At 59.7% G+C, this 26,481-nt stretch overlaps 1 protein-coding gene across 1 annotated transcript in view; it reads left to right on the top strand.

Annotated features, from left to right (window-relative positions):
* The first annotated feature begins 23,073 nt into the window (after positions 1-23,073).
* Positions 23,074-26,481, top strand: part of Igsf21 (immunoglobin superfamily member 21) — a 112,884-nt gene continuing 109,476 nt past the window's right edge. The window contains exon 1 of the mRNA XM_077110088.1: positions 23,074-23,083. Coding sequence (XP_076966203.1) covers positions 23,074-23,083 — 10 coding nt within the window. The remainder of the gene's footprint in view (positions 23,084-26,481) is intronic.

The raw sequence follows: 26,481 nt of genomic DNA, 5'->3' as shown, positions 1-26,481 counted from the left end.
GGGCCTCGGTTCTCCTGCCTGTAAAACAGAGGTACTGGCCTCCCTTAGGCTCATGGGAGGATCAGCCACGGGAGGGCACATCCCCTTATTAAAAAGCAGAATAGCTCCAAGTGTCCATGTCATTATTTTGTATGGGTGGCACTGGGGATTGAATCCAGGGGTGCTCTACCACTGAGCCACATCCCCAGCCCTTTTTAAATTTTTTTATTTTGAGACAGATTCTCACTAAGTTGCTGAGGTTGGCCTCAAACTTTTGATCCTCCTGCCTCAGCCTCCTGACTTGCTGGGATTACAAAGCATGGGCCACTTCAGTGACATTATTTTGAGGAGCGGCAGGGATTGGTTTTGACATGGCCCTGGGAGAGCCATGTCAGTAGGGCATTCATATCAAAGGCAAATAAGTGACCAATGGGGATGTTTCCCTAAGGGAGGGGTCGGCCATAGATAGATGTCCCTTGAGGGCCCCTGGGTAGCAGGGAAGGGGTTGGGGAGCACAAGGAGACCTTCACCTCCATGACCCAGCTGAGGGTCTCCCCCCAGAGCTGGCTGAGAGCAGAGTTCCTCTCCCTTGGGAAAGGAGGTGACACCAATCCGGCCACTCCCCCTCGGCTCAGGGTCCCTTGGCTTGGGAGTAACCGTCCAATGACAATAATAGACGTTATTCATAATGGCCCCCAACTAAATGTCCCTCCGTGATGGCATGGACAGACAGATTGGGTCATTTCACAGGACGGAATTTTACCCAGGAAACATTTTTTTTTAAAAAAAATCCAAACTATTGATGAACACAACGGAGACGAAATGTCCAGAACACGGTGTTGAGAAGGTGTAGCTGGACACCCAGGGGCACCTGCTGTGGGGGACCACCTCTACGGGGGCCCAGGGAAGCAATGCCATCGTGAGGAGCCAGAGTAGAGGTGATCCTTGCCATCGGTGGTGGCCACTGGTGGGCTACAGGGAACCCCCTCGGGTCCTGGGAATACTCTGTGTCGTCCCCTGGCGGCCACCCGCGGGCGGGTGTGTGTCTAGGACCTCACGGCCCTTCGCTTGAGGTCTGTGCACCTGCTGCCAACTGTACCTATAAAGAGGAATCAAGCGGTCACAGCCGCGGTGGCACCAACCGAGCGTGGTATCTTGGGCTGGCGCTGGGCACCTATTATCACAGCCCCGGGCCGTGGGCAGCAGGGTCTCCTCACAGGGGACACGTGGGCTCTGTCCGTCCAGGAGCCGGCGTGGGCAAGTGGTTCCTCTTTATGGGCTGACTCGAGCCCTTGGCCATCAGGGGCCCAGCTGGCCCCGGGCTTGGGCCCACCCAATCCTTGCGGGCTGCAGGCTCGCTCTTCTCACGAGTTCTGAGCTGGGGGCATGTGCCCGGACCTGCTCCCCAGACCCTTGTCCCAGGACAGGATCCGTGCATCCCCAACTTTGAGGCCCCCAGGCTTTCTGCCCCAAGCCCTGAAAGATGGGGATCAGGTGTCCCCCACCCCCTGGATCCCCCCAGCCCCCTAGCTGCTCCCCAGTCCGCTTTCACGAGAGGCCCCCGTCCCTGCCTTGGCCTCCGGCAGGAGGAGGCTTAATGACGAGCGGATCCCGCCAGCCTGCCTGGGGTGACGGGCCGCCACTCCATGACCGAACAACTGTAATAGGTGATGTGTATCTGGCAGGACGCGCGCGTTTAATAAAGTATTAACATGAAGGCAGATTGCTCCCGCTGCCGGGCGGGCGCAGAGCGGGATTAGGGAGGGCACAGGCCCTCCCCGGGGGAGGGGCCCAGAGACGCCCGGAGCCTGGGCTCTTGCACTTGGCAGGATAAATGTGCTTGGCCACAGGGGACCCTCAGGGACGTTTCTCCCAGGATCCCCGTGTCACAAGATCCTGCAGGCAGGAAAGGGGCTCTGAGGGAGGGGTCCTGGGGGGCGGGTGCCGATCCATTTTGGTGCTGAAGAGGTTCCTGAATGGCAGGGGTGAGGCGCAGCTGGTGTGGGGTGACCTTTAGGGGGACTTTCCAGCAGGCTGCCTTTCCATGCCCCGGAACTGCTAGTCCACACCCACCTTCCAGAACTTTCCTCGCCTCCCTGGATTGCAGGGTTTCTCGTTCTCGGCACCACTGACATTTGGGGCAGGCTGACCCTTGGTGTGGGGACTGCCCTGGGCAGAGGGTTCCGTCACGTCCTTGGCCTGCGCCCTCTAGATGCCAGTCTCTGGTCCCCTTCCAGGTAACACAGCCTAAATACGCCCTCAGTCCTCCGAAGTTGCCAATGTCCCATGGGGCTGGAGAGTCACCGCTGGTGCCTTGAGGAGGAGTCTGGTTCTCGGGGCCCCTGGGGCGGAGAGGTGGGGCCTCGCGGGACCCGGACGCCCGCCGCCCTGCAAACTGAGCAGCTCGGCTCGGGGGGCCTGAACTCGGGGCGTTGATTCTGCCAGAGGAACCCGTCCCCCAGTTCATGGTTAGGAAGCCGCTGCCACGGGAGTTCATTTAGCGCTGATGGATGGAGGTCCGGAGAGGAAACCGCACTTCATTCCGTCCACGTCTCCGAATAATAGGGTCAAGGAAACAAAATTGTTACTGAGCAAATTCCCTTTGCAGATTTCCAGGCCTTTCCGTGCCAGAATGAGGTCATCCAGACGGATGCTGGTCGCCTCTTGGAGAGAGAGAAAAATAAAAGACCAAAAAAAAAAATTAAAGATTCCTTTATTGTGCCTTTAGCTTCTGAGCCCAGCAATTAATTCTTCCATGCTAAAGGACTTCTGTGTTTATGAGGCATTATTATTTAATGTGGGCCTATTTTAAATGGTGATTTTTTTCATTAAGTTGCCTCGTTTTACTTATTAAGGCCGGTTTATAAGCTGGCTTAGACTGTGTTCCTGGAGTCATAACTATTTTTCTTTTAAAATCTTCCTTAATAACCTATCATCCATATTTTAAATTTTATTCTAAGTCACAGACGCCTCCCGTTGCTCACGCAAGTGTCCTCGTGACGCTGACTGGGGTCGGGGCGGTGGGGCCGCCCCCTCCGCACACCCTGGAAATCTCCACCCAGAAAACCAAACAGCGTCCAGCAGTGACGGCTCAGTCGCGGCCCTCGACGCCCTTGGGCCCTCTGCCCGGCTCTCAAGCCTGGCCCGGGTAGCAGCCTGCTGGTGGGAGCCCAGGGGGCCCGGGGCTGCAGGCCGGGCAGCAGAGGCCAGCTCCTCCGTGCCGCAGGGCCCTGTCTACCAGGTGCTGTCCCAGGCTCTCCACCCGAGCCGTCTCCCTGCGCCTGCCCAGTGGCACAGGGGAAACGGAAGCTCTGAGCCGTGAGCCGGCTCCCTTGGGGCGGTAGGGCTGGCGGGTGAGCACTGTCCCAGGGCAGTCAGGTTCCCAAGTTCAAGGTCATGTGTCTGGGCACCGTGGTCCCTGGCAACATCCCACCCAGAGGAGACCCCTTCCCATACAGGGGACGCTGTCCCCTGTATTTTCTCACCTTGATATCACCATCGTCCTGAGAAATTAAGCAGCCGGAGCCTGTTTTTCAGACAGATGACTGAGCCTCGGGGACGAGTAGGCACGTGCCTCTGTGTCCCTGGATGAAGCCTGGACCCTTCTGGACCCTTCTGCTTCAGGAGCTGAGCTGTCGCCCCCTCTCCCCCATCACTGACTGCCCACAGGGCCTGACGCGGTGGGTCCTCTGCCCAACACGGCCCTGGACAGCATGGTGTCAGGGCGTCTTGCGGGCGCCGTGTCCTGCGCCAGTCTCTCCTTCCCTCTGCGGCTCCAGTTGTTCTCTGGAGAAACCAAAGAGGATTAAGAAATGGCCGCCCCTCCCCTGGCCCCAGGCGCAGGTTCCGCAGGGCAAGGGTAGCTCGTCGGACGGACAGTCACAGAGAGGACCAAGGTGGCAGAAGGGTCCCAGGACTGTGTGTCCAGAGACCGGGGCCTGGTCTTCAAGGACCTGGTGGCTCTGAGACCTTGGCCAGGGCCTTTCTACCTGGCCTCGCTTGCTGCACCTGGGTGACCAGGTCCCACTCCTGGGTGGGAGCTGGCTGGGAATCTCCTCGGGGACAGACCCACATCCCTTGGTTGGTCGGCTTGTTCTGGTCCTCTCCCCCGCCCTTGTCTCTTCACTAAGAACTCTTGAGCACCTACTGTGTGCAGCGTATCAGGGACTGTATAACCACGCACCCCAGGACCCGGCGATCAACACAGCGGGCCCCTAGCTCCCACCCACATCGCGTCCACTGCGGACCACGGGAGGGCTTTCCTCCCCGCACCTGAGTCCCCGTCTCCGCCCCCTCATGGCGCCACCCTCCTCCAAGTCCTGAGTCCTCTCCACCGAGGTGGCCTCAGAGACAGGGAGATGGCGGTCTGTAGGGAACAGGCCCGGAAGCCATCTTGGCTGGGCAGGACTTGACCACGTGACTCTGGAGACTTCAGGGGACGCTGGGGAACGTACCTGGAGGAACAGGAGCGGGGGCACGGGTCGCGTGGCCGTCCGTGCGGTGGTTAGGGCCGAGACGTGTGGCTCAGAGTGGACATCATGTGCAAGACCAACATGCAGACAGCCCTGGGCCCCGGCGTGGACCCTGGTGAAGCTGGGACAGAGCCTGGGGTCCCAGGGGAGCCACCGCTGGCAGGTCTAGCAAGCCCCCTACAGGGGTCCATGCCCTTGACCTGTGGTCAGCCCCGCCCACGTGGCCTCATGGGGATTTTCCCACGGTCACCTTCCCTGGCGGACACTCAGAGAGCCGGGGACTGAGAGCCAAGTTCTGGGTCCCGCCAGCCTCAGTGTCTCCCACCCGCGAAATGGGAAGAGAAAGACCCACGTTGGCTTCTACCCGCAGGGAGCCCGGGTGGGGGCCGGGTGGGATCTGAGGGCCCGGAAGAGCCTTCCAAGTCTTATTAATAGTATAACCACGTCATTATCAATAATGAAACACAAATTAATAATAAATAAACAAACTGATGGTTAATAATACATAGGCCGTGAATAATACATAGCCCTACGAGGCTCGGGCACATCATCCCCGCTGACGAGGGGGATTCGATTAGCTGGCTGGGGTCACAGAGGGGGACGATTTCAGAGGAGCCTGGGAGGCCGGGGCAGGGGCTGGGTGTCCTCCGGAGTCAAGTACATCTCCCTGGAAATGCTGCCCAGTGTTTGAGGCCCCTGGTGGCCCAGAGCTGAGCTGACCTTCTGCCAGGGGAGGTGGGGAGCAGGAGTCGGGGCGAGGAGGTGGGGTACCTCTCCCTCTCGATGGTCTCTGATGGCTCAAATTCAGGCTGGGAAACCCGCAGTCCAGACACTGCCCGGCAGAACCGGGTCTCCCGGCCTCGGCTGCGCTGTTGAGTGTCCGCAGAACCTCCTGGTTCCCCGTGGGTTCGCTTGTCCCTCGGCAGTCCCGAATGCCAACAGCGTGGCCACAGCATGAGGACACCGTGGACAGACGTGCGCTTGGCCGTTCAGGAGTCCGCCCCCTGAAAGGCCACGTCGGGGGACACTGGCAAGCAAGGGTGGCGCCCTGCATGGATTCCGGCTGTGGTGGACCTGTGAGGGGGCACTAGGGGGTGACGTCGGGGTGCGTGCTGGGGATCCCTCCAGGTGCACGTTGTCTAAACTACAGCCCGAGGGGCGCTCTGAAGCCACCGGCTTGGTGACGGCGGAGAGCGTCGACCAGGAGCAGCACGGAGCCTGCCCCATCTGGGGACTAAGTGATTCAGGGCGTCTGAGGATCCGCCTGCAGGAGAGAGGGGCAGGGGTGAGTGAGGGGGAAGCAGACCTCGAGGGGCCTCGGGGGCGGGGTCACTTCGTCCCTAAAGCAGCGAGAGGGCAGGAGAGGCCCTGGTGCAAGGGTGACCGCCGGTCACTGGGCTGCAGCTCACTGGGCAGGTGCAGGGGACGGAGGCGCGCCCCAGTCCCCACTTAAGGTGCCCCTAGTCCGACGTTGGGGACAGACAGACAAAGAACCCTCTGCCGTGATCGAGATGCGGACGGGTCCATGGGCTCCGAGGAAGGAGAACAGACGCCCATAAATCAAGGCGAGGGTGACCGTGCCGTTGAACCTGGAAGGATGTGGACAGATGTCCCTAGATGAGCTCAGACAGACGGGCCGTCCAGGAGGAGGAGACGCCCGGCAGAAAGGAGAAGCCGGGGCTCTGGGAGGGCTGGGGGGCGGCAAGGTGGCAAAGCGCCATGTGAGACTGATGGAGTCGGAGGCCGCGAGAGGTAAGCCCATCAGGGACCCAGTTGGCCATGACGGGCTCCGAACTTGATCCTGAATTGGAAGCCAATGGGGCAGGAAATGGAACGGCATCAGCCGGAGACGGGAGAGGGGAGAGGGGCGTCCTCGTAGCTGCATTTTAGAAACATCACGGAGATTCCCGCGTGGCCAGCGCGTGAGGCGGACGAGGCTGGAGGCGGGGGACCGCCCGCCGGCTGTCGCAGGGTCCTGGGAGGATTTGAGGGCGTAAACCGGGCGGGACTGGCCCAAAGTGGAGCGTGATGGGCAGGTCTGAGAGCTGCTGGGAGCAGACTGACCCGTCTCAGAGGCAGGGGACCCGGTGGCCTTCTGCTCTTTGTTTAATGGCTTTCTTTTCCTAAAAGGTCCCCTCTGTCCTCGCCCCAGTTTCTGTCCATAACAGGGCGCGGGGGGCGCTGCGGTGGGCATGGCCGGGCAGTCCACCCAGCCCTTGGACCTGCCTGGAGCACCCAGCCACAGTCGTCGGTTGTAATGATGTTTATTAAGCCAGCGATTACCAGCGCCGGCGCGCAGGCCGCCGTCCCCAGGACTGCCGTGGGGCATTTGACCTCAGGAGGTGGGTGACCACTCTTCCCCATGAGTGCGCGGTGCTCTTACTGTCACAGGGACAGAAATCCCAGGCCTCCCGCACGGGGGGGGATCTGATGTGCCCCGACGCCCATGGTCCTCTCCAAGGGGGCCTCACGTCCAGCTGAGGAGAGGCCGCCCGCCACCCGCCCGCCTCACGGAGAGTCTTGGCCCGGCCTGCACTGGCTTCCGGGAGACAGGCCCTGGGTCCTCTGCCCACTTCTGTTCTCCCAGACACAGAGGGGACAGAGACTCTGCCCCTTCCCTCGGGGACTCCCAGCCCTGTCCCCTGCTCTTCCTCTCCACAGCCTTCGTGGTGTGAGTGATGTCCGGGGACAGGTGACAGCCTTTGTGGTGTGAGTGATGTCCGGGACAGGTGACAGCCTTTGTGGTGTGAGTGATGTCCGGGACAGGTGACAGCCTTTGTGGTGTGAGTGATGTCCGGGGACAGGTGACAGCCTTCGTGGTGTGAGTGATGTCCGGGGACAGGTGACAGCCTTCATGGTGTGAGTGATGTCCGGGACAGGTGACAGCCTTTGTGGTGTGAGTGATGTCCGGGACAGGTGACAGCCTTTGTGGTGTGAGTGATGTCCGGGGACAGGTGACAGCCTTCATGGTGTGAGTGATGTCCGGGGACAGGTGACAGCCTTCATGGTGTGAGTGATGTCCAGGGACAGGTGACAGCCTTTGTGGTGTGAGTGATGTCCGGGGACAGGTGACAGCCTTTGTGGTGTGAGTGATGTCCAGGGACAGGTGACAGCCTTCGTGGTGTGAGTGATGTCCAGGGACAGGTGACAGCCTTTGTGGTGTGAGTGATGTCCGGGACAGGTGACAGCCTTTGTGGTGTGAGTGATGTCCAGGGACAGGTGACAGCCTTTGTGGTGTGAGTGATGTCCGGGGACAGGTGACAGCCTTCATGGTGTGAGTGATGTCCGGGACAGGTGACAGCCTTTGTGGTGTGAGTGATGTCCAGGGACAGGTGACAGCCTTCGTGGTGTGAGTGATGTCCAGGGACAGGTGACAGCCTTTGTGGTGTGAGTGATGTCCGGGGACAGGTGACAGCCTTCATGGTGTGAGTGATGTCCGGGGACAGGTGACAGCCTTCATGGTGTGAGTGATGTCCGGGGACAGGTGACAGCCTTCGTGGTGTGAGTGATGTCCAGGGACAGGTGACAGCCTTCATGGTGTGAGTGATGTCCGGGGACAGGTGACAGCCTTCATGGTGTGAGTGATGTCCGGGGACAGGTGACAGCCTTCGTGGTGTGAGTGATGTCCGGGGACAGGTGACAGCCTTTGTGGTGTGAGTGATGTCCGGGGACAGGTGACAGCCTTCGTGGTGTGAGTGATGTCCGGGGACAGGTGACAGCCTTTGTGGTGTGAGTGATGTCCGGGGACAGGTGACAGCCTTTGTGGTGTGAGTGATGTCCAGGACAGGTGACAGCCTTTGTGGTGTGAGTGATGTCCGGGGACAGGTGACAGCCTTCATGGTGTGAGTGATGTCCGGGGACAGGTGACAGCCTTCATGGTGTGAGTGATGTCCGGGGACAGGTGACAGCCTTCGTGGTGTGAGTGATGTCCGGGGACAGGTGACAGCCTTTGTGGTGTGAGTGATGTCCGGGGACAGGTGACAGCCTTCGTGGTGTGAGTGATGTCCGGGGACAGGTGACAGCCTTTGTGGTGTGAGTGATGTCCGGGGACAGGTGACAGCCTTCGTGGTGTGAGTGATGTCCCGGGACAGGTGACAGCCTTCGTGGTGTGAGTGATGTCCGGGACAGGTGACAGCCTTCGTGGTGTGAGTGATGTCCGGGGACAGGTGACAGCCTTTGTGGTGTGAGTGATGTCCGGGACAGGTGACAGCCTTCGTGGTGTGAGTGATGTCCGGGGACAGGTGACAGCCTTTGTGGTGTGAGTGATGTCCAGGGACAGGTGACAGCCTTCGTGGTGTGAGTGATGTCCGGGACAGGTGACAGCCTTTGTGGTGTGAGTGATGTCCGGGACAGGTGACAGCCTTCGTGGTGTGAGTGATGTCCGGGACAGGTGACAGCCTTTGTGGTGTGAGTGATGTCCGGGACAGGTGACAGCCTTTGTGGTGTGAGTGATGTCCGGGGACAGGTGACAGCCTTCGTGGTGTGAGTGATGTCCGGGGACAGGTGACAGCCTTTGTGGTGTGAGTGATGTCCGGGACAGGTGACAGCCTTCATGGTGTGAGTGATGTCCGGGACAGGTGACAGCCTTTGTGGTGTGAGTGATGTCCGGGGACAGGTGACAGCCTTTGTGGTGTGAGTGATGTCCGGGACAGGTGACAGCCTTCGTGGTGTGAGTGATGTCCGGGACAGGTGACAGCCTTTGTGGTGTGAGTGATGTCCGGGACAGGTGACAGCCTTCGTGGTGTGAGTGATGTCCGGGACAGGTGACAGCCTTTGTGGTGTGAGTGATGTCCGGGACAGGTGACAGCCTTCGTGGTGTGAGTGATGTCCGGGACAGGTGACAGCCTTTGTGGTGTGAGTGATGTCCGGGACAGGTGACAGCCTTCGTGGTGTGAGTGATGTCCGGGGACAGGTGACAGCCTTTGTGGTGTGAGTGATGTCCGGGACAGGTGACAGCCTTCGTGGTGTGAGTGATGTCCGGGACAGGTGACAGCCTTCGTGGTGTGAGTGATGTCCGGGGACAGGTGACAGCCTTCATGGTGTGAGTGATGTCCGGGGACAGGTGACAGCCTTCGTGGTGTGAGTGATGTCCAGGGACAGGTGACAGCCTTTGTGGTGTGAGTGATGTCCGGGGACAGGTGACAGCCTTTGTGGTGTGAGTGATGTCCGGGGACAGGTGACAGCCTTCGTGGTGTGAGTGATGTCCGGGGACAGGTGACAGCCTTTGTGGTGTGAGTGATGTCCGGGACAGGTGACAGCCTTTGTGGTGTGAGTGATGTCCGGGGACAGGTGACAGCCTTCGTGGTGTGAGTGATGTCCGGGGACAGGTGACAGCCTTTGTGGTGTGAGTGATGTCCAGGGACAGGTGACAGCCTTCGTGGTGTGAGTGATGTCCGGGGACAGGTGACAGCCTTCGTGGTGTGAGTGATGTCCGGGACAGGTGACAGCCTTCGTGGTGTGAGTGATGTCCGGGGACAGGTGACAGCCTTTGTGGTGTGAGTGATGTCCGGGACAGGTGACAGCCTTCGTGGTGTGAGTGATGTCCGGGGACAGGTGACAGCCTTTGTGGTGTGAGTGATGTCCAGGGACAGGTGACAGCCTTCGTGGTGTGAGTGATGTCCGGGACAGGTGACAGCCTTTGTGGTGTGAGTGATGTCCGGGACAGGTGACAGCCTTCGTGGTGTGAGTGATGTCCGGGACAGGTGACAGCCTTCGTGGTGTGAGTGATGTCCGGGACAGGTGACAGCCTTTGTGGTGTGAGTGATGTCCGGGGACAGGTGACAGCCTTCGTGGTGTGAGTGATGTCCGGGGACAGGTGACAGCCTTTGTGGTGTGAGTGATGTCCGGGGACAGGTGACAGCCTTTGTGGTGTGAGTGATGTCCGGGACAGGTGACAGCCTTTGTGGTGTGAGTGATGTCCGGGGACAGGTGACAGCCTTCATGGTGTGAGTGATGTCCGGGGACAGGTGACAGCCTTCATGGTGTGAGTGATGTCCGGGGACAGGTGACAGCCTTCGTGGTGTGAGTGATGTCCGGGGACAGGTGACAGCCTTTGTGGTGTGAGTGATGTCCGGGGACAGGTGACAGCCTTCGTGGTGTGAGTGATGTCCGGGGACAGGTGACAGCCTTTGTGGTGTGAGTGATGTCCGGGACAGGTGACAGCCTTTGTGGTGTGAGTGATGTCCGGGGACAGGTGACAGCCTTCGTGGTGTGAGTGATGTCCGGGGACAGGTGACAGCCTTTGTGGTGTGAGTGATGTCCGGGGACAGGTGACAGCCTTCGTGGTGTGAGTGATGTCCGGGACAGGTGACAGCCTTCGTGGTGTGAGTGATGTCCAGGGACAGGTGACAGCCTTCGTGGTGTGAGTGATGTCCGGGGACAGGTGACAGCCTTCGTGGTGTGAGTGATGTCCGGGGACAGGTGACAGCCTTTGTGGTGTGAGTGATGTCCGGGACAGGTGACAGCCTTCGTGGTGTGAGTGATGTCCAGGGACAGGTGACAGCCTTCGTGGTGTGAGTGATGTCCGGGGACAGGTGACAGCCTTTGTGGTGTGAGTGATGTCCAGGGACAGGTGACAGCCTTCGTGGTGTGAGTGATGTCCGGGACAGGTGACAGCCTTTGTGGTGTGAGTGATGTCCGGGACAGGTGACAGCCTTTGTGGTGTGAGTGATGTCCGGGACAGGTGACAGCCTTCGTGGTGTGAGTGATGTCCAGGGACAGGTGACAGCCTTCGTGGTGTGAGTGATGTCCGGGGACAGGTGACAGCCTTTGTGGTGTGAGTGATGTCCAGGGACAGGTGACAGCCTTCGTGGTGTGAGTGATGTCCGGGACAGGTGACAGCCTTTGTGGTGTGAGTGATGTCCGGGACAGGTGACAGCCTTTGTGGTGTGAGTGATGTCCGGGACAGGTGACAGCCTTTGTGGTGTGAGTGATGTCCGGGACAGGTGACAGCCTTCATGGTGTGAGTGATGTCCGGGGACAGGTGACAGCCTTTGTGGTGTGAGTGATGTCCGGGGACAGGTGACAGCCTTCGTGGTGTGAGTGATGTCCGGGGACAGGTGACAGCCTTTGTGGTGTGAGTGATGTCCGGGGACAGGTGACAGCCTTCGTGGTGTGAGTGATGTCCGGGACAGGTGACAGCCTTTGTGGTGTGAGTGATGTCCGGGGACAGGTGACAGCCTTCGTGGTGTGAGTGATGTCCGGGGACAGGTGACAGCCTTTGTGGTGTGGAGTGATGTCCGGGGACAGGTGACAGCCTTTGTGGTGTGAGTGATGTCCGGGGACAGGTGACAGCCTTTGTGGTGTGAGTGATGTCCGGGGACAGGTGACAGCCTTTGTGGTGTGAGTGATGTCCGGGACAGGTGACAGCCTTTGTGGTGTGAGTGATGTCCGGGGACAGGTGACAGCCTTTGTGGTGTGAGTGATGTCCGGGGACAGGTGACAGCCTTTGTGGTGTGAGTGATGTCCGGGGACAGGTGACAGCCTTCATGGTGTGAGTGATGTCCGGGACAGGTGACAGCCTTCGTGGTGTGAGTGATGTCCGGGACAGGTGACAGCCTTTGTGGTGTGAGTGATGTCCAGGGACAGGTGACAGCCTTCGTGGTGTGAGTGATGTCCGGGGACAGGTGACAGCCTTTGTGGTGTGAGTGATGTCCAGGGACAGGTGACAGCCTTCGTGGTGTGAGTGATGTCCGGGGACAGGTGACAGCCTTTGTGGTGTGAGTGATGTCCGGGGACAGGTGACAGCCTTCATGGTGTGAGTGATGTCCGGGGACAGGTGACAGCCTTCGTGGTGTGAGTGATGTCCAGGGACAGGTGACAGCCTTTGTGGTGTGAGTGATGTCCAGGGACAGGTGACAGCCTTCGTGGTGTGAGTGATGTCCGGGGACAGGTGACAGCCTTCGTGGTGTGAGTGATGTCCGGGACAGGTGACAGCCTTTGTGGTGTGAGTGATGTCCGGGGACAGGTGACAGCCTTTGTGGTGTGAGTGATGTCCGGGGACAGGTGACAGCCTTTGTGGTGTGAGTGATGTCCGGGACAGGTGACAGCCTTTGTGGTGTGAGTGATGTCCGGGGACAGGTGACAGCCTTTGTGGTGTGAGTGATGTCCGGGACAGGTGACAGCCTTTGTGGTGTGAGTGATGTCCGGGGACAGGTGACAGCCTTTGTGGTGTGAGTGATGTCCGGGGACAGGTGACAGCCTTTGTGGTGTGAGTGATGTCCGGGGACAGGTGACAGCCTTCATGGTGTGAGTGATGTCCGGGACAGGTGACAGCCTTCGTGGTGTGAGTGATGTCCGGGACAGGTGACAGCCTTTGTGGTGTGAGTGATGTCCAGGGACAGGTGACAGCCTTCGTGGTGTGAGTGATGTCCGGGGACAGGTGACAGCCTTTGTGGTGTGAGTGATGTCCAGGGACAGGTGACAGCCTTCGTGGTGTGAGTGATGTCCGGGGACAGGTGACAGCCTTTGTGGTGTGAGTGATGTCCAGGGACAGGTGACAGCCTTCATGGTGTGAGTGATGTCCGGGGACAGGTGACAGCCTTCGTGGTGTGAGTGATGTCCAGGGACAGGTGACAGCCTTTGTGGTGTGAGTGATGTCCGGGGACAGGTGACAGCCTTTGTGGTGTGAGTGATGTCCGGGGACAGGTGACAGCCTTCGTGGTGTGAGTGATGTCCGGGGACAGGTGACAGCCTTTGTGGTGTGAGTGATGTCCGGGACAGGTGACAGCCTTTGTGGTGTGAGTGATGTCCGGGGACAGGTGACAGCCTTCGTGGTGTGAGTGATGTCCGGGGACAGGTGACAGCCTTTGTGGTGTGAGTGATGTCCAGGGACAGGTGACAGCCTTCGTGGTGTGAGTGATGTCCGGGGACAGGTGACAGCCTTCGTGGTGTGAGTGATGTCCGGGGACAGGTGACAGCCTTTGTGGTGTGAGTGATGTCCAGGGACAGGTGACAGCCTTCGTGGTGTGAGTGATGTCCGGGGACAGGTGACAGCCTTCGTGGTGTGAGTGATGTCCGGGGACAGGTGACAGCCTTTGTGGTGTGAGTGATGTCCGGGGACAGGTGACAGCCTTTGTGGTGTGAGTGATGTCCGGGGACAGGTGACAGCCTTCGTGGTGTGAGTGATGTCCGGGACAGGTGACAGCCTTTGTGGTGTGAGTGATGTCCGGGGACAGGTGACAGCCTTCGTGGTGTGAGTGATGTCCGGGGACAGGTGACAGCCTTCGTGGTGTGAGTGATGTCCAGGGACAGGTGACAGCCTTCGTGGTGTGAGTGATGTCCGGGACAGGTGACAGCCTTTGTGGTGTGAGTGATGTCCGGGACAGGTGACAGCCTTTGTGGTGTGAGTGATGTCCGGGGACAGGTGACAGCCTTTGTGGTGTGAGTGATGTCCGGGGACAGGTGACAGCCTTTGTGGTGTGAGTGATGTCCGGGGACAGGTGACAGCCTTTGTGGTGTGAGTGATGTCCGGGGACAGGTGACAGCCTTCGTGGTGTGAGTGATGTCCGGGACAGGTGACAGCCTTTGTGGTGTGAGTGATGTCCGGGGACAGGTGACAGCCTTCGTGGTGTGAGTGATGTCCGGGGACAGGTGACAGCCTTCGTGGTGTGAGTGATGTCCGGGGACAGGTGACAGCCTTCGTGGTGTGAGTGATGTCCGGGGACAGGTGACAGCCTTCGTGGTGTGAGTGATGTCCAGGGACAGGTGACAGCCTTTGTGGTGTGAGTGATGTCCAGGGACAGGTGACAGCCTTCGTGGTGTGAGTGATGTCCGGGACAGGTGACAGCCTTTGTGGTGTGAGTGATGTCCAGGGACAGGTGACAGCCTTCGTGGTGTGAGTGATGTCCGGGACAGGTGACAGCCTTCATGGTGTGAGTGATGTCCCGGGGACAGGTGACAGCCTTCATGGTGTGAGTGATGTCCGGGGACAGGTGACAGCCTTTGTGGTGTGAGTGATGTCCGGGGACAGGTGACAGCCTTTGTGGTGTGAGTGATGTCCGGGACAGGTGACAGCCTTCGTGGTGTGAGTGATGTCCAGGGACAGGTGACAGCCTTTGTGGTGTGAGTGATGTCCGGGGACAGGTGACAGCCTTCGTGGTGTGAGTGATGTCCAGGGACAGGTGACAGCCTTCATGGTGTGAGTGATGTCCGGGGACAGGTGACAGCCTTCATGGTGTGAGTGATGTCCGGGGACAGGTGACAGCCTTCGTGGTGTGAGTGATGTCCGGGGACAGGTGACAGCCTTCGTGGTGTGAGTGATGTCCGGGGACAGGTGACAGCCTTTGTGGTGTGAGTGATGTCCGGGGACAGGTGACAGCCTTTGTGGTGTGAGTGACGTCCGGGGACAGGTGACAGCCTTCGTGGTGTGAGTGATGTCCGGGGACAGGTGACAGCCTTTGTGGTGTGAGTGATGTCCGGGACAGGTGACAGCCTTCGTGGTGTGAGTGATGTCCGGGACAGGTGACAGCCTTCGTGGTGTGAGTGATGTCCGGGACAGGTGACAGCCTTTGTGGTGTGAGTGATGTCCAGGGACAGGTGACAGCCTTCGTGGTGTGAGTGATGTCCGGGGACAGGTGACAGCCTTTGTGGTGTGAGTGATGTCCAGGGACAGGTGACAGCCTTCGTGGTGTGAGTGATGTCCGGGGACAGGTGACAGCCTTTGTGGTGTGAGTGATGTCCGGGACAGGTGACAGCCTTTGTGGTGTGAGTGATGTCCGGGACAGGTGACAGCCTTTGTGGTGTGAGTGATGTCCGGGACAGGTGACAGCCTTCATGGTGTGAGTGATGTCCGGGGACAGGTGACAGCCTTTGTGGTGTGAGTGATGTCCAGGGACAGGTGACAGCCTTTGTGGTGTGAGTGATGTCCGGGGACAGGTGACAGCCTTTGTGGTGTGAGTGATGTCCGGGACAGGTGACAGCCTTTGTGGTGTGAGTGATGTCCAGGGACAGGTGACAGCCTTTGTGGTGTGAGTGATGTCCGGGGACAGGTGACAGCCTTCGTGGTGTGAGTGATGTCCAGGGACAGGTGACAGCCTTCATGGTGTGAGTGATGTCCGGGGACAGGTGACAGCCTTCATGGTGTGAGTGATGTCCGGGGACAGGTGACAGCCTTCATGGTGTGAGTGATGTCCGGGGACAGGTGACAGCCTTCGTGGTGTGAGTGATGTCCGGGGACAGGTGACAGCCTTTGTGGTGTGAGTGATGTCCGGGGACAGGTGACAGCCTTTGTGGTGTGAGTGATGTCCGGGGACAGGTGACAGCCTTCGTGGTGTGAGTGATGTCCGGGGACAGGTGACAGCCTTCGTGGTGTGAGTGATGTCCGGGACAGGTGACAGCCTTCGTGGTGTGAGTGATGTCCGGGACAGGTGACAGCCTTCGTGGTGTGAGTGATGTCCGGGACAGGTGACAGCCTTTGTGGTGTGAGTGATGTCCAGGGACAGGTGACAGCCTTCGTGGTGTGAGTGATGTCCGGGGACAGGTGACAGCCTTTGTGGTGTGAGTGATGTCCAGGGACAGGTGACAGCCTTCGTGGTGTGAGTGATGTCCGGGGACAGGTGACAGCCTTTGTGGTGTGAGTGATGTCCGGGACAGGTGACAGCCTTTGTGGTGTGAGTGATGTCCGGGACAGGTGACAGCCTTTGTGGTGTGAGTGATGTCCGGGACAGGTGACAGCCTTCATGGTGTGAGTGATGTCCGGGGACAGGTGACAGCCTTTGTGGTGTGAGTGATGTCCAGGGACAGGTGACAGCCTTTGTGGTGTGAGTGATGTCCGGGGACAGGTGACAGCCTTTGTGGTGTGAGTGATGTCCGGGACAGGTGACAGCCTTTGTGGTGTGAGTGATGTCCAGGGACAGGTGACAGCCTTCGTGGTGTGAGTGATGTCCGGGGACAGGTGACAGCCTTCGTGGTGTGAGTGATGTCCGGGGACAGGTGACAGCCTTTGTGGTGTGAGTGATGTCCGGGACAGGTGACAGCCTTTGTGGTGTGAGTGATGTCCGGGGACAGGTGACAGCCTTTGTGGTGTGAGTGATGTCCGGGACAGGTGACAGCCTTTGTGGTGTGAGTGATGTCCGGGGACAGGTGACAGCCTTTGTGGTGTGAGTGATGTCCGGGGACAGGTGACAGCCTTCGTGGTGTGAGTGATGTCCGGGACAGGTGACAGCCTTTGTGGTGTGAGTGATGTCCGGGGACAGGTGACAGCCTTCGTGGTGTGAGTGATGTCCGGGGACAGGTGACAGCCTTCGTGGTGTGAGTGATGTCCAGGGACAGGTGACAGCCTTCGTGGTGTGAGTGATGTCCGGGACAGGTGACAGCCTTCGTGGTGTGAGTGATGTCCGGGGACAGGTGACAGCCTTTGTGGTGTGAGTGATGTCCGGGGACAGGTGACAGCCTTTGTGGTGTGAGTGATGTCCGGGGACAGGTGACAGCCTTTGTGGTGTGAGTGATGTCCGGGGACAGGTGACAGCCTTTGTGGTGTGAGTGATGTCCGGGGACAGGTGACAGCCTTCGTGGTGTGAGTGATGTCCGGGACAGGTGACAGCCTTTGTGGTGTGAGTGATGTCCGGGGACAGGTGACAGCCTTCGTGGTGTGAGTGATGTCCGGGGACAGGTGACAGCCTTCGTGGTGTGAGTGATGTCCGGGGACAGGTGACAGCCTTCGTGGTGTGAGTGATGTCCGGGGACAGGTGACAGCCTTCGTGGTGTGAGTGATGTCCAGGGACAGGTGACAGCCTTTGTGGTGTGAGTGATGTCCAGGGACAGGTGACAGCCTTCGTGGTGTGAGTGATGTCCGGGACAGGTGACAGCCTTTGTGGTGTGAGTGATGTCCGGGGACAGGTGACAGCCTTTGTGGTGTGAGTGATGTCCGGGGACAGGTGACAGCCTTTGTGGTGTGAGTGATGTCCGGGGACAGGTGACAGCCTTCGTGGTGTGAGTGATGTCCGGGGACAGGTGACAGCCTTTGTGGTGTGAGTGATGTCCGGGACAGGTGACAGCCTTCGTGGTGTGAGTGATGTCCGGGACAGGTGACAGCCTTCGTGGTGTGAGTGATGTCCGGGACAGGTGACAGCCTTTGTGGTGTGAGTGATGTCCAGGGACAGGTGACAGCCTTCGTGGTGTGAGTGATGTCCGGGGACAGGTGACAGCCTTTGTGGTGTGAGTGATGTCCAGGGACAGGTGACAGCCTTCGTGGTGTGAGTGATGTCCGGGGACAGGTGACAGCCTTTGTGGTGTGAGTGATGTCCGGGGACAGGTGACAGCCTTCGTGGTGTGAGTGATGTCCGGGGACAGGTGACAGCCTTCGTGGTGTGAGTGATGTCCGGGACAGGTGACAGCCTTTGTGGTGTGAGTGATGTCCGGGGACAGGTGACAGCCTTCGTGGTGTGAGTGATGTCCGGGACAGGTGACAGCCTTCGTGGTGTGAGTGATGTCCGGGGACAGGTGACAGCCTTTGTGGTGTGAGTGATGTCCGGGACAGGTGACAGCCTTTGTGGTGTGAGTGATGTCCGGGACAGATGACAGCCTTCGTGGTGTGAGTGATGTCCGGGGACAGGTGACAGCCTTTGTGGTGTGAGTGATGTCCGGGACAGGTGACAGCCTTCGTGGTGTGAGTGATGTCCGGGACAGGTGACAGCCTTTGTGGTGTGAGTGATGTCCGGGGACAGGTGACAGCCTTCGTGGTGTGAGTGATGTCCGGGACAGGTGACAGCCTTCGTGGTGTGAGTGATGTCCGGGGACAGGTGACAGCCTTTGTGGTGTGAGTGATGTCCGGGGACAGGTGACAGCCTTCGTGGTGTGAGTGATGTCCGGGGACAGGTGACAGCCTTCGTGGTGTGAGTGATGTCCGGGACAGGTGACAGCCTTCGTGGTGTGAGTGATGTCCGGGGACAGGTGACAGCCTTCGTGGTGTGAGTGATGTCCGGGGACAGGTGACAGCCTTTGTGGTGTGAGTGATGTCCGGGGACAGGTGACAGCCTTTGTGGTGTGAGTGATGTCCGGGGACAGGTGACAGCCTTCGTGGTGTGAGTGATGTCCGGGACAGGTGACAGCCTTCGTGGTGTGAGTGATGTCCGGGGACAGGTGACAGCCTTTGTGGTGTGAGTGATGTCCGGGGACAGGTGACAGCCTTCGTGGTGTGAGTGATGTCCGGGGACAGGTGACAGCCTTTGTGGTGTGAGTGATGTCCGGGGACAGGTGACAGCCTTCGTGGTGTGAGTGATGTCCGGGACAGGTGACAGCCTTCGTGGTGTGAGTGATGTCCGGGGACAGGTGACAGCCTTTGTGGTGTGAGTGATGTCCAGGGACAGGTGACAGCCTTCGTGGTGTGAGTGATGTCCGGGACAGGTGACAGCCTTCGTGGTGTGAGTGATGTCCAGGGACAGGTGACAGCCTTTGTGGTGTGAGTGATGTCCAGGGACAGGTGACAGCCTTTGTGGTGTGAGTGATGTCCAGGGACAGGTGACAGCCTTCGTGGTGTGAGTGATGTCCGGGACAGGTGACAGCCTTCGTGGTGTGAGTGATGTCCGGGGACAGGTGACAGCCTTCGTGGTGTGAGTGATGTCCGGGGACAGGTGACAGCCATGACTGGGCCAATTCATTGGTTTAGAGCCGTTTCAGAGGATGTGTGTCCAGGATGTAGGGAACAAATTGGCCAGTCCAGCCCTGGGTCCCTGCTGGTGCCACCAGGTCCTCAGACGTCTCCCCGGCCCAGAGTCCTCACCTCCCCACTTCCTCTGCTGGATCTGAACTTGGACCTGGCTTCAGCCGTCAGCCATCCCGTACTCTCCTCGTGGAGACCTGTGTCCTGGGCTGTGGCAGGGTGTCTGAACCTGCTGCACCCCAAGCGCGACTTCTCCTGGGCTTCCTGGTCCCTCATCCTCCCCCCAACCTGTGTTTTCAGCTTCTCTGTTTGGAATCAAGGGTGGGTAGCCTCCTGTGAGATGGCCGGAAGTGGGCAGGCATTCTGTGATCATGAGGAAGCCATTCAGCCTCTCTGAGCCTCAGTCTCCTCACCTCTAAAACGGGACACTATCCCACAGGGTCAGAAAGATGATCAATGAGATAGTAATCACAGAAATCCTTGGAAAACTGCCAGGTGTGAATCCCATGTTCATTGTTTTCAACAAATATTTATTTGGCTTCTAAAGAAGTGCCGGTCGCTGTCCTAGATTCTCAGGATAAAGTAGTGGTTAAACCTGTGAAGTCAAGGGCTGCTCAATCTGAGGGACGGGTCGAGCCGGCCTCTCTTGATCTCTCACTAATTCCTCTGCGAACCCCGGGCAGAACTTGTGGATTCCTATTTCAAAGCTCCCTGAAGGCCGAGCAGGAATTCCCCAAGCCCAGAGTGAGGGACAAGGCTGGGGACAGCCTGGAGGCGTGACCGGCTGAGGAGTGAGATGAGAGAGGCTGGAGGGGACCGGGCCTGGGCAGGCCTCCTGGGAGGGAGCCCTGGGAGGCCCTCGGGGAGGCCGGGGCTGTGCATCTCAGGGACACAGCTGGGAGTGTGCGTGGGCACGTGAGGAACAGGGTGCGTCTTGGCGGCAGGCCGCGTTCTTGGTGCCTGCCTCACAGCGTGGCGCGAGGCCCGAGTGGCCAGCACCTGGGTGAGCAGGAGGAGTCACCCCTGTCCCCGTCCACTCCACAGCTCCACTGACCCACGGAGCTCGCGTCCCAGAAGGAGAGGCAGATGGACAGACAGACACCACGCTCCAGCGTGACACCCGCTGCCCACTGAACAGCACAGGGGGAGGCAGGAGGGGAAGTGCCTAGGCAGGCTGCGGCCGTGGCTCCGTGGTGCAGCGCTTGCCCGGCCCGTGGGAGGCCCTGGCTTCCCTGCCCAGCACAGGGGGCTGCAGCCAGGGGCGCCGAGGACCGGGCGTCGCTGTGAGACGTCCCCGACCCTGGATAGGAGCAATCAGTCGTGCGGGGTGCCCTGCTAAAGATGGCTCCAGGGTGCAGGAGGTTAAGGGAAACTCCTACCATGGCCTCAGCTTGGAGGGTCCTAACCAGCGTCAGGGCCTTTGCACTTACCGTGCTCCGTGCTCCATCCGGAATGCTCTCCCCTAGAAACCTACGTGGCTCCCTCCTTCCCTTACCCCAGCCTCCCCAGAGAGGCCTCTGGGGTGTGTCTGGAGCAGCCCCGCCCCTTCCTCTCCTAACCACCCCCAGGTGTCCTCTGTCATTGTCAGCTCGGTGTGTCTGTGGTCACCCATGTACCCGTGCCTAGAGCCTGCCTGGCCCAGAGCAGGTTCAGTGAATATCGTCCCGACTCGGAAGGACAAGGGGAGGGAGAGGTTCCGCGAAGCCCTGAGGTGGCCCAGGTGTGACTGTCCTGCCCACCTTTTCTCAAGGTTAATTGATGACAGAAATCCCAGGACCTCACCATGGATCCAGGGTCGGGGAAATGGCCGCTCAGCACCCTCCCCAGGTCGCCCCTCGCAGTCCCCAGCCCCTCCCCTGCCGCTCCGCCCTCTGCTCTCCTGGCACGCCCTGCGGGTCCCCTGGCTCAGGCATCTGCTCCCCCGTCCCCAAGCCTCAGCTTCCCCCACCCCCCGAGCTGCCGCCATCCGCTCCCCACCCCACGCCCGCACCTGTGGTTCCCTGGTGGCTTGCCAGCCCACGGCGCCCTCCCTGGGCCCTGGCCGGCCTCCTGTGGCCGCCATCTGTGCCCGCGGCAGGCCGGGCTGCATCCGAGGTATGGCCTTCCCTGCGCCTGCCGGTGGGAGGGGACGTCCCTGGTCTCAGGCCATCAGCACGTGGACCGACGGTGCTCGGCTCTCACCAGGGTCTTCACAGGTGACAAGCAGAAGGGCCGCCCCACGGGAAAGGTGAGCGCGTGGCCGCCGCGTGGGCCTGGAGCTGTGGCCAACAGGATCAGGAGCTCAAATCTTGTCAGGGTCCCCCCAGGAAAGCCCCCAGCTGAGGCAGGAAGAAGAAAGCCCACGTTGTCCATCTGTAGCGTTTCCTCCCACCTCTTCCTCGAGTGGAGGGTCTGTGACCGCGTGGTGCTTATCGCGGGCCCAGGGCTGGGTCTGAATCCAGCTCTGGCACTAGAGCTGTGCAATCTGGGCAGTTACTTGACCTCTCTGTTTTCCTACCGCACGTGGGACTCATGACAGCTCCTCTCTCCGAGCCCGTCGTTTTCGACGAGTGAATGTGTGAGAAGCGCTTAGCCCGGCGCCTGGCCAGCTGGGGCCTGGACCCTTGGCCATCGTTGCTAGCTCACGTCTGGACTCGGCCTGCCTTGGAGGACCCCTGTCATCACTGGGCTTGCTCCTTCTGAGGGTGGCTTTGTTTGTCATGCCCCCGGCCCCTCCTGTAGCCCTGAGCCTTCTGTCCCCATCTTCACTTGCCCTGTGAGTTGTGGAGGCTCGGCCGTGCCTGTGTCCCCTCTGCCTGCCGCCTCCTTCCTGGCCAGGGTCTGCACAGAGCAGGGAGCCGGTGAGCTGAGGGACAGTGGGAAGGAAGAGTCCCAAGGTGGACCCCTCTGGTGTCCCCGCCAGCCTGACCTTGGCCTAAGTCAGACTGCGGATGGGGAGCCCAGGCCTATCCCCCCTCTGGCCTGGGTCCTGGGGGTCCAGAGCCCTGGGCCACGAGGGTCCAATCCGACTCCAACTTCCAGATTGATCCTCTTGAGGTCGATTCTTGTTTTCTCCCTGGAGTGTTGTGACCATTAAGTCCCAGGCAGGGGTCAGGCCCCGGGCTCGATCCGCTCAGGTGGCCTGCACAATTGAAATCCCAGCCGACGCGGCCAGTTTTCTCGTTAATGCGATGGGACTGGATTGATGGCTCAGTCAATGGGGGGCATGAGCCTCTCAGAGGAGCCTGGTGCTCAGCCTGAGAACGGCGTCCCGCTGAGCAGGGGAGTGGGTCAGAGGTCTCACCAGGCTGGACACTGTGTGGAGGCCACAGGGTCCCCAAGGCGTGGCTACCAGGACAAGAGTCCCATCCCCGTGTGCCCAGGGGCTTGAGAGTCCTTCTAGGCGGCCACCTGTAGTCACCGTCTCCTCTGTGGGAGGGGCTGGACCTGCCTTGCCCTCCCTCGGGAGTTGGGGTGCGCACAATGGGCGGGGGGGTGTTAAGGAGGCCAGCGTTGGCCTCCAGGGCTCTCTCCCCGGGACTGTGATGGGGCACGTGCACTATGAGGCCAGGCACAGGGGTCCTCATGTGGCTCAGGACCTGGTTGCAGAGGGTGGCGAGGGATGAAGGGACCCCACGTGCGGGCCAAGGGGCAGCACGGACGGAGCTCTTTCTCTGGGGCGGCTCGTTGACACGCACTGAGGCAATCTGCAGGGGCCAGCAGGTCCTACCTTTGGGCATAAAATCATCCCAAGTAGACGTGATTTTGGTTTGGAGCCCTCGGGGGCCTGGAGGTGGCCGATGGGGAGACGTGGATGAGAGGCAGGGTCCCTCGCTGTCCACGGTTGTCAAGGGCCTCTGCCCCTCCCGCTCCCTCTCCCCACGGGCGGGGTCAGCCCTGGTCCACTCCCTACTCACCGCCTCTTCTCCTTCCCTCTGCAGGCTACCTGACCGTGAACATTGAGCCTCTGCCCCCTGTGGTGGCGGGGGATGCGGTGACCTTGAAGTGCAATTTCAAGACGGACGGTCGCATGCGCGAGATCGTATGGTACCGGGTAAGTGGTCACTGCTGTCCTTGCCGTGCCGGGGCTGACCGCAGCCCTTGGAGCCCCCAATACTCTCTCAGGTGTCGCTATGTTCTCGGCTCTGCCCTGGCCTGGAGTGGTCCCGGCCCTCTGCCAGGTCCCCATCAGGTGTGACACGCTCCTCAAAGACCACTTGCCCAAACTTCTGCTGTGCTCTCGGGATCCATCTCATTCTGGCCTCCTTTGTGTCCCTAAAAGGTCCCCTCTCTGAGGAAGCCCCACTAGTACCCACTTCGAAGTTACTGATAACACGGTGGGTCCTGGTGCCAGGGCACAACTAAGGAACCATTATGGTGGGATTCCAAGTAAGAGGCTTGGGGTAATGTTCTTGGCAAGGGAGAGGGAAGGAGAAGGCTCCCTGTCCTCTTTAAAATCACATTACAGAGATAATCTGCCATCTAATCCCATTACATGCAGGACCAGTCTGGTGTCTGGCACCATGGATTTAGGTCTGAGAAGGGAAGCGGTCAGAGATGAGCAGGGCTCATCAGTAACAGGAAGAAGAGCTCCTGGCCTTGGACACTGGGGGCCTTTACAATCTTTGTGGGTCTGGGTGGGGCACCCAGGATGCTCTCCTCTGCCACGAAGGGGCTGGGGCTGGGCTCTGGAGAAGGTACAGAGGCACATGATGCTCCTCTGCGTCATGCTCAGGTGTGCACAGCGGGGGTGCCACTCAGAACTCCCCTTCCATCAGCTAGGACTGGTGGGCAGCCTGTTTCAGTAAGACCCAGAGAGTAAATGCCTCCCTCTCTGCCCACCACGTGGTCTCTGTCTAAACCTCTCCCTCTACTCTTGTGCTGTGAAAACCGCCTCAGATAGCGTGTACGTGAGTGGGTACCGCTGTGGTCCCAGGGGGACATCGTGCATGGGCACCAAAACTTGAATTTTGTACGATTTTCACATGTTGCAAAATATTCCTCTTCTAACTTCTTTCTCAACTGTTCTAAAGGGTCCAAGCTGTTCTTAGCTCTCAGGCCGGACAGGAACAGGGTGCCGGCTGATCTGGCTCTGGGACTGTGGTCACAAACTCTGGTCTAAGACCACACTGTTGTAACATTGGCCAGCTGGGTCACCCTCTCTGCACATGGATAAGGAGGGAACCCCGGGCACCTGGCCACTCCTGGTCTCAGCTAAGAACTCTGTCCTCCCCTCCACCTGGCTCTCGGTCCAGCCTTGCGCGGGGCCAGCCCGTCCTCGCCGTTCTTTCTTGCATTTTTCTTCTTGGGCTCATCATTTACGGGTGAGTGCTGGGCTGTTGGCCGGGTCTCTGCTCCATCGCAGCCTCCTCGCCGTCCCTGCTCTGGGTCGGCTCCAGCGCTCTCCATGGGGTCCCCACAGGCGCAGCCCTGACACCAGGCACCCCACAGGAGCCTGGTCTTGCAGGAGGTGGCCTCCTGGACAGATGAGTGGGCCTGGGAGAGCCAAGGCCTGTGTGAAGGAGGCCCTGAACTGAATCACCAAGAGGCGTGTTTACAGGCTGTGGGGACTGCTTGGCTGACACAGGCTGCGAGCATCTCATTAGCACCTGGCAGAGGCACTGGGACAGATTAGCTCCAGCTCACTGCCAGGACCCTGGAACCGTGCCCCGCCTCCGCCCCCCTAGAAGGGATGGGGAAGGGGGCGTGGAAAGAAGGAGAGCTCCAGGGGGTGAAGGTGGCAGGGGGTGCCCACTGCCCTCCGTCACCTTGAAGCAGCTGTCTGCACTCTGGGTGGAAATCCAGTGTCACCGCCACACTCGGTGGCAGCTGCCAGACAAGGGACAGCGCCAGGTCCTGGCTGGGTCCCCATGTAGGAAACCAGGAGGCTCCCTGGGGTGGGGGAGGGGGAGGGAGGAGGAAGCAGCCCAGCTCCTGGGCTGGACGGACTTGCCTCTTCCTCTCCGCCCTGTCCCTGGTCCTGGGCACCGTCCGGGCCTCTGAACCCCCGCCTGCGGTGGCCGTCACTGCTTGAAGAATCAGTTACAGCTCTTACGGGCGTCGGGCCCTGCAGGCCAGGCTATGGTAGGCTGCTCTAATTAATTTATTTTATTTCACTTCACATCCTTTGACTGAGGGCCTCCAGAGTGGGGGTATGCAGATGTATGCAAATCACATGCAAATCACTCGCCAGAGCCAAAAGCCTGGGCCCTTTTAATTCTGTAACTGGTCGAGGGGGTGGGCGACTCTCCCTGGGACGGGGAGCCCACGTGCCCTGCCTGTGACGGAGAGCAGGGGCCAGAGGACGGAAGGAGATTCCAGGAAGTGGCTCCAGGCCGCCACCTTCTCTCTCCTGATGCCACTCTGGCGTCCCTCCCTGGTCCCCCTCTGTTCCCCAGGATCCAGCTGAAGGCAGAGAGATAAGGGCCGACTGGACAGGGCTCCGGGAGCCAGGGTCCCCGCCCGGGCCGCAGAAAAGCAGCAAGGAGCTCCTGCCTCCTGCCCCAGCTGGACCCTCCTGCGGCCCCTGCTCTGGCCCAGCCTGCCCCTGCCCCTGGCCAGCAGAGCTGCCCCCCTGCTGCTGTTTGTTTTCTAGCCACAAGCAGCTCCCCTCCCCCGCCCCGTGAATGAGCCTCAGAGCCCGGTTTGGAAAGAAGTGAATAGATTTACACAGGCCCCGCCAGGGCTGGGCTCCAGTCCCTTCAGAAGGGAAAAGCAGGGCATTGTGAAGGGCCGCGCTGCCTGCTCAGCCCAGGGTGGACGGAGCGGCCCCAAACCTGTGTGAAGGCCAGAGACGTTGTCTTAGCAATAGGAGCATCCCGAACTTTCCAAAGACGGAGTGAAGGGACCGGACTCTGCGGGGGACTGGGAGAGCCAGTAAAGTTGTGTGACCTACAGGGTCACTCCCTCTGAGTTCTCGAGACCTTTGGGCTGAACCTCAGAAGGTCTTGCCTGTGGACCTCGTGGGGAGGGAAGGAGAGGGGAGGGAGCGAGGGCGAGTCTTGGACACCTTGCCCATGGTCTGGCCACCTGGGAAGAGGCTCCGCCAGTTTGTAGATGATGCCAGAAATACAGAGTAAGCCCCCGGTGCACAGGAAGCCGACAGTCAGGATTACTATGTGTCATTCATTCTGGCCTAGGACAGTTCAATAGATTGACTGTTAGATGACAGCCTCCTACTGGCCAAGTCTGGAATTGCACCTCAGCTCTATTAGCCACTCTATATCCCCAGAGCTGTGTGCATGAGCTGTGAAGAAGGAGCCCGCGAGACTCAAACCTGGAGACAGACCCCTGCCGCTGTGGAAAAATCACGCAGAGATGGCGAGGAGTGCCATGACGCATCTTTAAACTGGCATGAACTTGTCAGACGACTACGGGGGCCCAGAACCCTCAGGGCCTGATGGCTCTCTTGACGTCTTGTTTGGGCTTTTGAGACCCGTAGCCCCTACCCTA

The sequence above is a fragment of the Callospermophilus lateralis genome, chromosome 7 (assembly GCF_048772815.1).
Source record: "Callospermophilus lateralis isolate mCalLat2 chromosome 7, mCalLat2.hap1, whole genome shotgun sequence".
Lineage (NCBI taxonomy): Eukaryota > Metazoa > Chordata > Mammalia > Rodentia > Sciuridae > Callospermophilus > Callospermophilus lateralis.
The sequence above is the reverse complement of the archived record's forward strand: the minus strand, read 5'-3'. Positions and strand labels throughout refer to the sequence as shown.